This window comes from Bidens hawaiensis, unplaced genomic scaffold (assembly GCF_021521415.1).
Source record: "Bidens hawaiensis isolate Kalapana, Puna unplaced genomic scaffold, B.hawaiensis_p1.1 tig00001511_1, whole genome shotgun sequence".
NCBI lineage: Eukaryota > Viridiplantae > Streptophyta > Magnoliopsida > Asterales > Asteraceae > Bidens > Bidens hawaiensis.
This window is the reverse complement of record NW_027491085.1, coordinates 3,638,064-3,655,362: the sequence shown is the minus strand read 5'-3', so window position 1 is coordinate 3,655,362 and position 17,299 is coordinate 3,638,064. Positions and strand designations below refer to the sequence as shown.

Genomic DNA, 17,299 nt, shown 5'->3' with positions numbered 1-17,299 from the left:
GTCGATAGATTTTGGTTACATTTAGTTTAACTTTTTGCTAAGAGTTTATATCATTCTTATTTTGGTCATGAACAAAACTATGGAATGCTGAACAATAATTACAAAATGTTCTATTAATTTTTTTTGGGGGGGGGGGGGGGGGGGTTGATTTTTTGTTAGTAATAAAATGTTAATGAAAATAAATTATTTGATTTGCATGAGGGATGATGAGGTTTGCGAAGGTGAAGTTTGCAGAAAACATTTAGACAGGTGAGCATGTGGCGATCAAAATTCTTGATAAGGAGAAAGTGTTTAAACACATGACGATCACACATGTGAGAAATATGGCGTTGATCTTTGTTTGACTTTTTTTAGCGATCATATTGAAGTTAGATCAGATTGTGTATACGTTGGCTTAGAAAGATAATTTGTTTGTTTTGTTTTGTTTTGTTTTGTTTCGAGTTGCATACTTACAGATCAAATGCGAGATATCGACTATGAAACTGATAGGACACTCGAATGTGATTCGAATGCTTGAGGTTAGTTGGTATGTTTGTGTCTTACTTGTGCTTGTTTTTGTTGTTAAACTTGTAATAAGTATATTTAACTTTAATTTAGTCTATTGTATTTGCCTATAGTCAAAGTCTATGTTTGTTTCATTATAACACACAATTTGATTTTGGATTCTTAAATTGCATATGATATTAGTTTTGGGGCGCCCTGAATCCCCAATCCATACTATGTTATGATATTAGTTTTTGGGTACCCTAATCCCCAATCCATACTATGTTATGATATTAGTTTTTGAGCACCCTAATTACCAATCCGTACTATGTTAAATATTATTTTAGTGAGACCCATAATTTGTTCGAAATCATGGCCACTTTACGAATCTTTTGATTAAATGATAAAATCAAGCTTGATTTATCACATTATTCATTTTAATTTTATTTTATTTTTAATCTTTAACTCTAAAACTGCAACTATGTTTAAAGTTTTTACTTTTAACAGACAATGGTATGGATTTTAGATGAATACTTCATGTTTCATGGATACTTGCTTGCTGTTGTTATTGAAAAACCTAGAGTGAGTAACATTAACATATTTAATTTCAAACCCATGAATTTATATTCATTTAGAAACTACATACATTATAGAAAAATGGTAATTTTTTTAGTTTAAAATTAAGGATCTTGATGAATCCCTTAGTAGATATGCTGTCACTGGAATGGATGTACTCTTTGCTATAGAATCCCTTCTTAATGATCATAGAAACATGTTGCTGGTCAAAGGTTTGTTATACAGGTAGAATCTTATTATGTTGACCAGTTTCCTGGTGAAAAATTGACCAGCTGACCAATTCTAATGAAGTTTAATTGTTAGTGCATTGGAAATGTTGGTTCGTGGGCTGCTCAACTTATTCTTGAAGGCGGTGGCAAAGTGGTAGTAACGAGTGATATTAGTGGAGCAATCAAGGACAAAAATCGAATTGACATTCCTAGCCTGCTCAAAAATATTAAGGAACACAAAGGTGTCAATGGGTTTTAGTGGTGCTCAAATTCATATGTGAAAGTATCTATCTTTCTATCCATTGTTGAATTAAACTTGAATAGAGTAATGATTTCACCATGTTTGTGTAGTTTCTTAAGGGCAATAGAGGAAGAAAGGGCAATACTTGCTGAATTGGACACTACTAAGCTATAATGGTCGGTTTACCCATTCGGGATGATACTAAAAACCGGTATATGCTGGGCTTCTTCATTGATGTTAATTGGCATAATTTCTTTTTTTTTCAAGTGTTCAATGATAAAGAAACCTATTTGGGATGATACTTAAAACTTCCCTTTAGAAATGAGATGGAACTATAGATGGGTTTCATTCAGATTTTTCGTATGTTCCATTCGATTTTCTAGATTAACTGAATGAAGATAATAAAGTTGTTAGAATAATTTATGTGTTTTTTACTTCTTCAGTTGATGCCAAATCCAAGGTTAGCATTTAAAATTTTATTGGTTTAATTTGATTTGATTTTCGTTTCTTACAATTAGCCTTTCTTTACACTAACTATTAGACTTGATCAATTTTGAATTTTGATTCAAGGATGGAATCATGTTTAAAGTCAAGAATGAGTCCACACCTTACTTTTATGTTGTCACATATGTATGCTCATATGGAGATTGATGGCATCTTATTATTATAATTATTATTATTTTGTCGAATGATGATGAGAAAGAGAAAGAGAAGGAAGAAGTTGAAGATGGGAAGAAAAGAGATTCAAAATTGGTTATTTGTTCTGCACGATTGATCTTTTACTCACTGAAGAGAATGTAGACAGAAAGTGTTTAGAATACAACAAAAACTGCACTTTTCACAATATTAAAATGCAGCTAAAACTTCACGTTTTGACAGCTTTGACAACATTAAAATGCAGCGAAAACTGCATTTTTGACAGCCTATAAATGCAACAAAAAAATACACTTTTATAACATCAAAATGCAGTCCAGTTAACTTGATTTTGATTCTGAATGTTTGTAGTTTGTTTGTTCTATTGCTTTGGGAACAGGCCATCCAATGGATATTGACAATCATGGTTTTGATGAGCTGTTGTATTGGAATAGCTTACTGATGAAGTCACATAAAAGAGTCAAACACAATGTACAAGAGATCAACATACTATATTATGGAACCAAAGACACCTTCGGCAAGAAACTGTCATGCTTAGCAAATAAATATTATTCCATATGGAAAAGAGTATTAAAAAGGAAAAGACGGTTAAAAGAAGCCAAATGTGAAACAGTTTGGATGATTAGATCTTTTAGTGAACATTCTTAGCTGCAATTAATATCAACAAAGATGGTTAACTTATGGTCAATATTTCAGTATGTTGTATAATATAAACTACACATGTTATTTTGTAGGAATAAAACACATGATGCATAAAACATGTTTTTGTACCCCCTCGATAAGAAAAGTCGGAATGGAAAACTTAGGTAAAATTATAAAATAATACCGTCCCAATCCGACAATAATTACAAGTCCAACAAGATGTGAATGAAAAATGGCAACAGAACTTCAAGCACAAATGACGAGCGAATTAAAAAAGTTGAGAGAGGAATATGCCTCTTAATAGTTTTCCATCAACTGTTTACGAGGAAACCTTACAACTTAAGATGAAGAAGGAAAACATACACTACAATTATATATTCTATTTCTTTCTATCTTTCTAAAATATATTGATTACCTTTGTTTTTTTATAAAGTCCATCTTAAAAAGAATTTGTATACATTCTGATTAAAAAAAACATATGCCTATTGAGTTTCTTGATGTTATGCTGCAGCTTTGTGATCAATACGCATGACTGTTAAATGCTATTAAATTCATCCCTCATTATGATGACCCTCTCAGCTCTTTTATATTATTTTTTTTACTTTTGGAATTATTAATGTTTGAGTTGATTTGAATTAATTTTTTCAAAAGATCATCGAACAATTGGCTGTTGCGTTTCTTACTACTCTTACAACTTATTCGGTACCTAATAATATTTGTTCACTCTATTTATATGGTTAATCAGTTTATGGATTCTATCAATATTCTTTATTCATATATGTATTGTTAATTTTACGTCACTTCATTTCGGCGTTCTAAACTCTATTAGCACATAAACAAACTAAGCAAACAATAAATTTTATAGTATAAACAAATATACATAAAATAAAATGAAATTTAACGATACTAAAAGTTAACTGGAAAAAATTTATATATCATTAGTGATACTGTTATTATTCGACTAGGACTCACTCCAACCCAACTATAAGCCTACTCATCTCAATTGAACCAGATTAACAATAATAATATAATGGAATTAACAAACTAATATATACATATTAAAATAACACAAAACTATGTTGAAAAATAAAAAATCAGTATAAAAATAAAATAGCAAAAATATATATATCAAGATGATTAAAAACAAAAATCTAAATTAACCCCCGTAACACGGGGGCTAAAAGCTAGTTTTTAATATACATCTAGGCCCATTAAGTTATAATGAAATGCTTGTGGCTCAATGTTGGCGAAAATAGCTCTTTATTGAGCCTGGTAACTAAAATAAAAGTGTAATTAAAAGTGTGATCCATTTCTTTGCAGTCATCTTTGAAAAGCATTTGCAAAGGATTTGCTTAAGTTATAGGACCCCTGAAGCGTACCTCCAATGACATCTTCTTCAACTTCATTTATTAAGGAGAGGAGCTATCAGTATGATGTTTTTTTGAGTTTTAGTGGTGAAGACACACGCAAGAACTTTGTGGATCACCTTTATGATGCTCTTCAGCGACATGGTATCCACACTTTCAAGGATGACGAGAAACTCAAAAAAGGAGACAGCATCGGTGACCAGCTTTCGAAATCTATAGAAGGTTCAAAGTTGTTCATCATAGTTTTCTCAAAGAAGTATGCATCTTCGTTGTGGTGCTTAAACGAACTTGTAAAGATTATGGACTGCCAAGAGTCGGATGAGCAGATTGCTTATCATGTTTTCTACGATGTGGATCCCTAAAGTTCGCAAACAACGTGGGCCTGTTGGAGAAGCCCACTTGCCATACATACTGATATACAGATCGGGAAATGGAAAAAAGCTCTGACAGATGCAGCCAATTTGTCTGGGTGGGATTTGAGGAACACTGCTGACGGGTAACTCCTCTCTCATTTCTCTGCAATATTCTTTTTTTTTATTTAATTTATTTCTTATTTTTAGAAAAGCTCCGGTCTTGTTCATTATAGACTTAAAAGGTGACTTTTTGTGTGGGTTCTTGAGCAAGCTAATTGATCATCTGTAAAAGGCAGGCATGAAGCTAAAGTCGTCAAGTTAATCGTTGAGCAGATTTCACTCGAGTTGCGATCCACTAATGTGAACCTTGATGATAATTTAGTAGGCATGGAACCCAGAATACAAAACCTTCAGAATTCTTTAGATATCGATGCGGACGAGGTTCGCATGATAGGGATTAAGGGGATGGGAGGTGCTGGTAAGACTACGCTAGCCAAAACCGCTTTTGATAGAATATCAATTCACTTTGAAGCTAAATGCTTTGTTGAGAATGTCAGGGAAGTTTCTAAAACGCCGTTGGCCGGTTTATTGTCATTGCAAAAGAATATCCTTTCAGATTTGCTAAATGGTGAAGGCAACAACATAGGTAGTGTTCATGACGGGACAAACATGATGAAAACAAAGCTTCGTGGTAGAAAGGTTCTTGTGGTTTTAGATGATGTGGATCATAAGGATCAGCTTGATGCATTAGCTGGTGATCTTAGTTGGTTCAAACCCGGAAGTAAGATTATCATTACAACAAGAGACGAGCAAGTGTTGAAAGCACACAAAGTGAAATGGATTCATGATGTCAATCTGTTATCGGATGAGGAAACGATTGGCCTGTTTAGCAGGCACGCATTCGGGAAACATATTCTAGTCCAAGAGTACGAAAAGCAATCACTACAAGTTGTTCGTTATGCTGCTGGTCTTCCCTTAACAATTAAAGTTTTAGGTTCATTTCTGTGTGGTAAAGACAAGCCTGAATGGATAGATGCATTAGAAAGACTCGAAACAATTCCATTGAAGGAAACTCTTGAAAAACTGGAATTAATCTTTGAAAGCCTCGAGGACGATTACAAGGAAATATTCCTAGATGTTGCATGCTTACTCAAGGGATGGGAGAAAAACGAAGCAGTAAAATTACTTGAAAGTTGTGGTTTTCATGCTAGAAATGGCCTTAGAGTTCTTGAGCAGAGATCCCTTCTAACTTAAAGGGATGCTCTTTCCTGGGAATTTGATGGTACTCATAATCTTATCTTGAGCATGCATGACCATATTGAAGAAATGGGCAAGAATATCGTACGCCGTTTGCACCCGGATGATCCCAACAAACATAGCCGATTGTGGATACATGAGGAAATTGAAGATGTGTTGGATAATGACTTGGTAAGAATGAGCATTCTAACATGGTGATTTAAACAAACGCAACTATCTTTACTTATACATGACCAATTCTTGAATTACAGGATAGTGAAGCAACAGGATGTATAATTCATAAGGTCACCCCTCATGTCGTTTTGAAAGGTTTTGGAAACATGAAGAAACTTAGATGGCTTGACATATATGATACATATATGGGTAGGAATTGTGATGACCTTGTGAAGATTGATGAAGTTAACCAATACTTACCGGATGCATTACAATACTTGAGCTGGGATGGTTACCCTCATCGGTGTTTACCCAAAACCTTTCAAGCAAATAATCTTGTTACGCTTAAAATGCATAGCAGCAGAATCGAACGCCTTTGGATAGGGGGAAAGGTAAAATGATTGATTGGTAATTTTGTTTGATTTATTTATAACTCGTTACTATATTTCCTTCTTTTGGTGTGACAATATATAGGTTATGAAGAAGCTAAAATTCATTGAACTCCCCTCTTCAAAGTTGAGGACCCTTGATCTTGGATTGACTCCAAATCTTGTGAGGTTAGACCTTCAAAATTGTGATCATTTGAGAGAACTTCATGTGCCTGTTGGATGTTTAAAAAGGCTTGTGTACCTAGACCTCAGTGGTTGTACTTGTACATGGTTGAAATCCTTTTTATTTATCAAGGAGTTGGAATCACTTGAGGTTCTTAATCTGGGTGGGTTACATCTGAAGAAGTTCTCGGATATAATCCCTTGCCATTCCGACAGTAGTTTGCAGCAGCTTAGTTTTGGGGGAAATAATATAGATTATCTACCTTCATCAATTGGAAATCTTCAAAAGCTTGTTAATTTAGATCTCTCTTTTTGCAAAGAACTCAAGAGTCTTCCTGGAAGCATTTGTAGTTTACCACATTTAAAAGATCTTGACCTTGGAAACAGTGGCATAGAGGAATTGCCCGAGAACATTGGCCAATTAGAATGTTTAGAAAATCTAGTTTTAAGACGTTCATGAGTTAAACAACTCCCGGATAGCATTTGTAAGTTAAAACGTCTTAAAGGTCTCATTCTAGATGAATGTCATGTTGGTAAGTTGCCTGAGGATATTGGCCAAATAGAATCATTGAATTTACTGTGTAAGATACAACATCATGATAAGAGATTTTCCATCCGGCATTTTGAAGTTAAAGCATCTCAAAGTGCTTGGCATTTCTGGATTGTCTGAACTCAAGAAACTACCCAAGAACCTAGGAGATCTAGAATATTTGGAACGATTAGATCTCTATGGTACTTCGATAAGAGAGATTCCATCCAGCATTTGTAACTTAAAATTTCTCAAAGAGCTTGACATTTCTGGATGTTATGAACTTAAGAAATTACCCGAGAACCTAGGAGATCTTGAATGTTTGGAAAGTTTAAATCTAGAGTGAACTCCGATCAGAGATATTCCATCCAGCATTTGTAACTTAAAGCATCTCAAAGTGCTTAACCTTTCTGAATGTCGTGAACTCAAGAAACTACCCGAGAGTCTAGGAGATTTAGAATCTTTGCAATCTTTATATCTAAAGGGTACTTCGATAAGTCATCTTCCCCATAGCATTTCTTTGTTGAAAGGTCTTAGAATCGTTGAATATGAAAAAAGGATTGATCCAGATGCTCTTCTATCTCAAGAACAACAGCAAATGTCACATCCTCCTAAAAGAATAACGCTCAATAATGAAGCAACAACATGTGACACAGGTTTTTGTTGTAATATATAATGTTTCAATCTTATTGAGTAATATTTGTTTTTCTAGTGGGTTATGTAGTTGAATTATATGCTTACGTCTTTGTAGGCGAAAAGGTTGAATAATGAAAGCTGAGGGAGAACGGGAAGTTATACTTTGAGAAGGACTAAAGCAGGCACAATTGAAAGCTGAAGGGGCATACTGAAAGAGTCTTTTCAGTATTGAAATCGATTTGCAAAAGAACCGGTATGAAAACAGAACTCGGTTTTCTACGGGTCTAGATACATATACAGCTCGGTTTTCTACGGGTCTAGATACATATACAGTTAGCCAGCCCAATATGATTTGCAGCATTTAATAAAAATGGTGTTTGCGATTGTAAGTTCAACAATGCGTGTACTATTTCTTACGATTTGTGATTTTCAACTGCCTAATATTTGCGATGCTTGTCGACGTTTCAAAGGTTTATATCTTTCAGTTCAGTTGTATGTAAGCTACGTTCATGACGAGAGTGCAATTTTACCGACGAGTAGTAACATTCATGAATGATTATGGTTAAAGTAACGAAGAACTTGAATTGGAATGAAATGATAAGAGTATGACTATAAAAATTCGAATTTCCATGATAAAAAGTTTCTCGGTGCACTTGATAAAAGAAGAAAAACTTTCTTAGAAATACATAAAAAAATGAATTGAAAAAAGAGTTTTGAGAGATGTTTTGTCTAATATGCCCCTTATTACTGTCATTACTCATTAGGGCTTGCTTCCTAGCTAGAAATTGATGTTTTGTAAACTAATATCAAGTTATCAACATATATAATGAAAGCACTAGTATTTTAAAAAAAAGGTACACTTTTGCTACAATCTTGCTAGAAGTTTGCCATTTTATGATCTCTCCAGTTTTTATTTATCATCCATTGGGTGTGCAATGGAGACTTTATCAAGGCAGGACCGAAAGTTTCGAAATGTTGGAACCTACAGGCTACAACGGACCATATAGCATCTGTTAGGCGTTAGTTGAGAACCGGTTGCTCAAATCTTTTGAGCTAGTGATACAAGTTTAGTTTCTTAACTTAGCGATCTCGTTTCATAAAAGTAAAAGAAAAGTATCGGGGTTTGGGTTGGAACCGATGACAGTTGTTTCAAACCATGCTATGAGACCTGCATCGTACGTAAAACTCTCCTAATCCGGTTTCCGGGTTTGTTGCTTTCAAATGTTTGGATCAAGTTTTGCATGACGGAATTTGTTAAAAACTAGTTATTATTATGATAGATACAAAACGCTCAGACCACATGTAGTGGGATGCTTCCCACCCTTATAACTCCCTTAAAACGCCTGGAACACTAGCCCCGAGGCGTTTTGGTCTTCAAAACTCTCCCAACGTTTTGTACACGACACAAGATGAAGAAAATGGTGGTGAAATCAGCCAATGGAGATTGGAGGTGGGGGCGTTTTGGCGTTTTCCATCACAGGTAGTCTTATAATTGCCTCGTGTGTTTTGTGTCTTATGTTTCAATTCTTAAGTTTAAATTTTTTTCTCATATTTTGTCCATCGTTGTGTCTTTAAACGACTCGAAAAATAAAAAATAAAAGAGAACACTTTTTATTTAGATAACGTTTTTGGGAAATAAAAGATTGTTTTGAGAGAAACCAATTATTATAGAAACACAAAATAAAACTAGCTATCAAAACCCGTCGGTTCGGTTGTTATAGATTAGGTTTGTAATGATAACGACAATAAGCCCAAAAAAATAAATGTATGTAAGGCCCCGTTACCGGTAACCCTACTTTAATGTTAGATTTACTCATAAACGCAGTTCTAAATAAAAAAGTTAATTAAAACTTTTACGGAATAACATAAAACATCAACAGTCATTACAACATTCATAACTTGTCTTTAAAACATAGCTTAAAACACGTCTTTTAGTTCAAACATTAACAATTAAATCTTCAGATGCCAGCTTCTTTTTTCATCTGCCATGTGTTCCCCTTCAAGCCAGCTGTCTCATTCTACTCACCTGCGTGCATACTAAAAGTCAGCTACGCTGAGTGAGTTCTAGTTAATCATACAACATACAACATATTCATAATTACATACTTTCATACGTACCCCATACTTTCATACTTTCGTTTATACATACTTACTTACTCTTTTTCTTTCATATTCATACCTTACGTTATAAAGAGCATTTCGCCCGATAACCTTCGCATATATTATTAGGGTATACAACCCTTTAACCTTCGCATATATTTTTAGAGTATGCAACCCTTTAACCTTCGCATATATTATTAGGGTATGCAACCCTTTAACATTCGCATATATTATTAGGGTATGCAACCCTTTAACCTTCGCATATATTAGTAGGGTATGCAACCCTTTAACCTTACCTTACCTTACCTTCCATTATCATCACCATTATCACATCCATACATTTAATATCATACATATCATAGTTATACATACTTCCTTATTCACATACACATATCATACATACTACATTATACTTGCTTTAACAATACGTGCAATACCCGAAGGTCGTTCACGTACTGTCAAGCATACATTCATAACTATCACATTCGTCATTAAGACATACACTTACCATTTAAGCTAAGTGTATTAACATTCACATCGAGTATGCACACAGCCCCGAAAACATAACAAGGAAATGGGGCTAGAAACTCACATGAATGCGGTTACGTTCACCGTTAATCGTAATCCCTCTCTTGAGCTGTGCATGGCTAACTGTATAATATTTACATGTATCAATTAACTATTACTGCTCATATCGTATTTATATCTTTATATAACCCACAACGAATGGGGTCCGGGGGCAGCGCCCCTGGCAGCGGGGTTCTAGGGGCGGCAGCCCCTAGCGGGGTCCAAGGGGCAGAGCCCCTGGTTGGGGTTAAGCTGACAGGTCAGCTTGGAAAAATTTTATTTTCATAAACTGTCTTAACGCATTTTCCATCAGGATTTTAAGTTATTATTTTTATTCACCTACTCATTCGTTAGCCCGATTCGTGGTCTAGTACTGGATTACTTTTACTTAGCATTTTAAGAGAACTTAACGTTCAGCGAACTTAACGTGGCGAACTTATCATTAGGCGAACTTGACATTAAACGAACTAAATCCTTAAGCGAACTTAGCTTAAGAGAACATGGTAGCAGGCGAACTTGAATGAGGAAAACTTATCATTAGCGAACTTATACGGCGAAGTTGTTTGGCGAACATGCGTGCAAGCGAACTTATATGCACGCGAACTTAGCTATATGCGAACTTAGTCGCACGCGAACTTAGCTGCAGACAACTTAGCTGGAGCGAACTTATTAGCGAAGTTGCCCAGCAGCGCCTACGGGTTTGATTCTAACCCATAAACTTCTTTGTTTCAGCTTGATATGATACTAACCAAACCCATAAACATTCCCATGATCATTTTCGGATAAGACTTGACTCGGAAAAGCATAAAGTTTGGACCTTTAAGATTAAAACGTTCAATACAAGTTGCCGTAAATAGCCATAGGTTCGTTAAGTTCGTTTCCAACGTCAAGTTTGCTACTTTACTTTTTGTTTATACCCGATTTACCTTATGTTTAAGTTTCAAGGCTAACCGATCCTAAAAACATACACTTTAAAGGTAAAGGACATACCTTTATGCGTTCGGTTGGTCACGTTTTGCTTGGTTATCTTGTATCTAGCTTGTGTATTAGAAATCTGTTACTATTCGATGTTCGTTGGTCGTTTCACCCTCTTCCTCTCTCTCGGTCGTATGTAAGTATGGAGGTGTGTGTGTGTTATTGAGTGTGTAGAGAATAAGATGAAAAGAAATGAGGGTTTAGGGTTTTAGGGTGGTTTAAGGGAGTATTTATACTCCTTAAAGCCCATGGACCTAAGGCCCATTACCTTTTAATCCATCTTAATTAATCTAAGTCCATGTTCTTTTATTGTCTAATATCAATTAAATATTAACACACGATAATTAAACCCGGCTTTTCCTTATTTATCATTATAATATTTAGGATGTTACAATGTACACCTATATTTCCCGAGTTCTATTAACCAGCTACATGTGTATATTAAAAGTAAACCAAAAAGATCTTTTAACTAATATAAAAAATATGAAAAAACTAGCAAGTAAAAAAGTTGAATTGATTGATATGACAATAGAGAGATATTTATAAAAAAATTATTATTATTATTATTAACGCCCCCATTAAATATGGCCTTGTTAGACAACACTGGTGTATATTTAATTTTATTATTATGATGTAGCATATAACCAGTTTTTCTACTAAAGTGTGTTTCTCTTCACTCCAATAGAAAGAAATATATTACACGTTTTCTTCTCATCTCCTCCTACCAATCTAGTTGGTTGTCGCCGTTTGTTGTCATTTCTTCTTGATCGATAAAATAACGTTTAAAGAATGAAATATTCTATTAAATTATAAAAATAAAAATTAAGTTTTAATAAAAAAAACATCCTTTTAAGTTAGATAGAAAAGAAGTGAGAGAAGATAAAAAAGATAAAAATAGTAAAAAAGAAAAGGTTGAATTTCTTTTAACTAGTTTTTAATTTTCTTTTTTTTTTATTTCAGACTATGTTAAGTGGGTGATAAAATAAAGTTTTTTCTTTTGGTAATTTTTGGCTCCCCACTGGATATTTGGTCGATTTGTGTGGTGGGGGTGGGGGATATACCTTTGTCACCAGGTTTGAATTTGAAAATAATGATGTGATAGGACAATATTGGGCTACAAACTACTACACATTAAAATAAAAATCGTTATTCTAGTTAGCGTAACATTTGAAAATCGCTCAATTTTATAACCATACGCTGGTTAGAAAAAGTTGAATAGATTGATGTGAGAAGAGAGTAAATGAGAGTTGGTTGTGCTGTAATTATTTTATTATTATTATTATTATTATATTTTATTTGGATTTAAATAATTAATTGAAACTGCTACTACTGTTACTTATTATACTCGTGCAAGCAAGTAAAAGTTAACGTTCCGTCTTCCTTCCCCTGAACGGAAATCAATTGTATTTTCGTCTCCTCCGATCAGTCAATCAAGTGACGAACGCTGGTGTACGTTTAAGCCCGCGAATTTCGACTCTACTAATGGCTTCTGAGGTACAATGTTTTTCTAATACTTTCTTTCGCTTACAACTTATTGTTATTATTATTATTAGCTTTCCTTCCTTTACCGATCACATGCTTTCTTTCTTTCTTTCTTTCTTTCTGCAACTTGTTTAATTATCCAACTTCATTTCATTTTTCTACCTTGAATGGTAATTTAGGTTTTTTTTTACTTCGTCATAATAATAATAATAATAATCTGACTGACATGTTAAAAATTGTAATATCAACTTTTCACTTGATGTTATTCATGCTAAATTTCTAGCCCTAATTTTACATTCAAATATGTTTTGTAACTCCTTTGATACATTTTAGTCATCCAAGATCACGGGTGTAAACAAGCCAAGCACAGCCCAAGCTCGGCTTGTTTTCACTTACAAGAGCTCGGGCACAAGCTCGATAAAGTCTCGAGTTTTTTATTGATTGGAGCTCGAGTAGCTCGCGAACAGTACAAATTGTTTACACCCTTATTCAAGACCCTAAAATATGAATCAATTTGAGTTTCAAGTGTTTATGACATTATCGCCAGTCTCTTAATGTCTCAAGTCTAATCTTTTGTGTTTGTTTCTTGAGTAGATGGATTATAGTTCTGGTGAAGAGTCTGAGTTCAGTGATTCAGAAATTAACGAGCGCAAAGATAAGCCATATGAGCAACTTAGGAATGGAACACTGAAAGTTAAATATCCAGATGGCAACTTCAGGTGTCCTTTTTGCGCTGGCAAGAAAAAACAAACTTTCAAATACAAAGACTTGCATCAACATGCTTCTGGAGTCGGCAATCGTTCTTCCAACAGAAATGCAAAACAAAAGGCGAATCATCTTGCTCTAAAACTCTACTTAGAGAATGAATTGGCAGACGAGGCTGAAAAGCTTGTTAAAGTAGCAGCACCGATCACTGAAGATAACAGTTTGTTTTGCTGGCCTTGGACCGGGATTTTGGTCAACATAGTCAAAGAATCAGACAATGGGAATGATTTGGAGAACACCGAATATTGGATCAAGAGATTCTCAAAATACAAGCCTGAAGAAGTTGAGCTGTTATGGGATGCTGAAAAGAGAAGCGCGCAAGCATTTGTGAGGTTCGACAGCAGTTGGATTGGTTTTAATAATGCCATGGAGTTTGAGAAAGCTTTTGAAGCTGGTCATCACAGTAAGAAAGAATGGGATTGTGGTCAACATAGTCAAAGTATTTATGCCTGGTTAGCTCGTGCAGATGACTTTGAATCACAAGGGCCTATAGGAGAGTACCTTCGGACGAACAGGGTTGTGAAAACAGTATCTGAAGTGGAGCAAGAGATTGAAAATGCTAGAAACAGACCAGTGGTTGAGTTAGTAACTGAGATCGATATGAGGAATGAAAATTATGAGGATTTGCAAAGCAAGTATAATCAGAAAGCTATGTCTTTGAGCAGGGTGATTGAAGAAATAGACAGCACGCATCAAGCTTTCCGTGAAGGTTACTTATTCTCTCTTTGATTACCTCTTGTTAAATGAATACATATTTTTTGTGGAATTCCATTTTTATAAGTTTGAGATTTTGTTGACATGGAAATTTTGATTATCTTCAGAGAGAAGTAAACTGCAGCGCCATGCACGTGAGCGTGTTGAAGGATTATTAGATGAACGAGAAAGGGCGATTGCTGAGGTGGAGAAACTTAGGAAGGAACATGAATCACGGAGCAGAGAAGTTAATAAGAAAGTAGCCCGAACAGAACGTGAGAGACAAATATTAGAGGAGGAGAAAAGAAAGGTGATTGTTAATTTATTGAATACAAACTTTAATTCGAAGTGTTATTTATAGCCTATATTTTGCAAATCCAGAATGACACGCGAAACAGTTCTTTACATATGGCCTCGATAGAGCAGGAAAAAGCTGATGAGGATCTTTAGGCTGGTTGAAGACCAAAAGGTATTTTGACTGGTTTACTATTATGAATTGTTACTTATATTGACCGGATCTTGCTTGAATCACAGAAAGAAAAAGAGACGGCTTTGAAGAAAGTACTTGAATTAGAGAGACAGCTAGAAGCCAAACAGCAACTAGAGAGGGAAATCGTGGAATTAAGAGGGAAACTGCAGGTGATGAAACATTTGGGTAATAAAGACGATACCGTGGTTCAAGAGGAGATAAAAAAGATGAAGGATGAGCTGGAAGCGAAGATGGAGGACATGAATGATTTGGAGGCTATGAATCAAACTCTTGTGGTTAAGGGACGTGAAAGTAACGATGAGTTGCAAGAAGCCCGCAAAAAGTTGTTGATTTGTTTTAAGGACATGGAAGGTATGTTAAGTGGATGTTATAATATTGGGGTAAAGCGGATGGGTCAACTTGATACGACACCTTTCCATGATGCCTGCAAGAAGAAGTTTAATTCTGAAGAAGCTGAAATGAAGGGTCTCGAGTTATGTTCCTTGTGGGAGGAGAAACTTAAAAACCCAGAGTGGCATCCGGTCAAAGTTGTTTTAGTAAATGGTGTGCATAAGGTATGCCAAGCTGTTAGTCGCTCATTAGTTATTCATTGTCGTGTTATCAAATAACTTTATAAATATGATTCAAGTCTATATGCATGTGTTAAGAATGAAATCTTGTGCATAATGCAGGAAGTGATTAATGAAGATGATGATGAACTGCTAAAATCTCTAAAGGCAGAATGGGGTAGTGGAATCTATGATGCAGTGGTTACTGCATTTATGGAGATGAATGAATATAACCCTAGTGGCAGATATGTAGAGAACGAACTTTGGAACTTCAAAGACAAACGAAAAGCTACATTAAAGGAAGTTATTAGCTTTCTTTTAAAGAATATCAAGAACCCTAAGCGCAAAAGAGGACATGGTTCGTATTACATGTCCATTTCTTTTCTTTTCTTTATATAAGTTTTTTAAATCCTATTTAACATTCTCATTGTTCGAAATCAACCTGCATGCATTTACTTAAAATTTGTCGATTTGTGTTGTGTTTTATGATTTTATCTCAACCGGGCCAAATAACAAGGAAAAGGCTAACCGGTCATTAAAAGTTTAAATGCATACAACCTTTTAATCATTTCGATTAAACGTTTACACTGTTATTGTAACCAAAACATTAATAATTGCAAAAGATGTCAAAAGAAATTCCTGAAACTGGTTTGGGTCAACCCAATCTTGTTCACCCTTACTAAAATTGACCTGCTCTCATATAAATGGGTTGAAATTGTCATGCGATGTTTTTAACTGTGAGATCTCTAATCTTTGATACAGATAACTGAGCTGGTGGCTATACGCTTTGGCAATCATGAAGTAATGCATCTTTCTGAACTCTTTTCTTGACCTTTTGGCAGCAGTCGCTTTTGCTTTAAATTGCTTTTTGGTAATATAATGTAGTATAATCAATATATTAGGAAAGCACTAGTATTTGACTGTTTATGCTATAATCTAGCTAGAAGTTTGAAGTTCAACATGTTACTGCATTGGTGTGCAACGGTTCAAAGTCTGTTCTGGACCATATTTGAAAATTTTTGTGCTAGTTATTTAAGTCTTAATTTTAATAAGTTGTTACTGGTTTGGAACCGGTCAGGTCCCAAGGCGGGCTCAAACTTTTGGGCTAGTCATTCAAGTCTAATATGTTACCTAAACAATGCCATTTCCTTAAAAGAAAAATATATGGTTCTAGACCGAACTAATAACCAAAGTTTTTCAAACCATGAACAGAGAACTGAGCAAGACATATATGATTTCCCATCCCGGTTTGACTTTAGGATTTGTCAATTGTAAACTGTCGGTTTCAGTGGTTTTGATGAGTTTTGCAACTATAGGTACGCATTTAGTGTGTACATGGTCTGGTATGACCGGTTTTGACTAAAAATTTGTGTTCAACTGCTAGCCACGATTTTGGAAAAAGTACCAAACCGACCAGGTAGCTTGACTTGATTGAACTGGCAAGTTAGACAAAAAATTTATTTTTCTAAAAGGATCATTTATGTACATAACTATATGTTCCTAAATGAAGAAAAAAATTGACACTTTTTAAACGTGTCTTTATCCTAAAGTGATAAAAATAATTTTTCATGTCAATACTAGCCTGTTTTATTCATAACTGTATATTTCCTAAAATGATAGGTTTTTCATGTCAAGACCAGTCTATTTCAATTATAACACATTTTTACCCGAACCAAATTGACACTTTTAAAACAACATGTCTTTATCCGAACAAAACTTGACTAGAACTATTGTGATCCAAATCTGTTTCGACCAGCCACTACTACACAAATGGGCAAAAGCGACCGAAAGTTGCGACCAACCATACTGGTCGCAAATTTAGCGATCGAATTTGTGACAGAAACAAATCTGTTCGCAAAATTTGTGACCAAAACCATATCGGTTGCAAAATTAGCGACGAAAATAAATTCGGTAGCAAATTTAGCGACCGAATTTTTTGGTCGTTAATCGGTCGCAGATATAGCGACCAAAATTGTTCGGTTGCAAATACTGTCGCTAAATTTATAAATTTTTAAAAATAATGATAAA

At 34.7% G+C, this 17,299-nt stretch overlaps 1 protein-coding gene and 2 pseudogenes across 3 annotated transcripts; all 3 read left to right on the top strand.

Moving 5' to 3' along the window:
* Positions 1 to 323: 323 nt before the first annotated feature.
* Positions 324 to 1,527, top strand: LOC143582077 (glutamate dehydrogenase B-like). The gene is made up of 5 exons (XM_077064726.1): positions 324 to 338; positions 456 to 518; positions 991 to 1,065; positions 1,157 to 1,264; positions 1,363 to 1,527. Exons 1-5 carry the CDS (start codon positions 324 to 326, stop codon positions 1,525 to 1,527), a joined length of 426 nt encoding a protein of 141 aa, XP_076920841.1.
* A 2,594-nt stretch (positions 1,528 to 4,121) lies between these two features.
* Positions 4,122 to 8,110, top strand: LOC143583431 (TMV resistance protein N-like; annotated as a pseudogene). The gene is made up of 6 exons (XR_013144169.1): positions 4,122 to 4,668; positions 4,822 to 5,953; positions 6,034 to 6,327; positions 6,410 to 7,671; positions 7,767 to 7,955; positions 7,989 to 8,110. The product of XR_013144169.1 is annotated as a TMV resistance protein N-like (transcript).
* Positions 8,111 to 12,637: 4,527 nt separating this feature from the next.
* LOC143583423 (factor of DNA methylation 1-like) lies at positions 12,638 to 16,711 on the top strand (annotated as a pseudogene). Its single transcript, XR_013144165.1, has 7 exons — positions 12,638 to 12,787; positions 13,370 to 14,249; positions 14,362 to 14,543; positions 14,615 to 14,702; positions 14,768 to 15,277; positions 15,395 to 15,629; positions 16,034 to 16,711. The product of XR_013144165.1 is annotated as a factor of DNA methylation 1-like (transcript).
* The last annotated feature ends 588 nt before the right edge of the window (positions 16,712 to 17,299 follow it).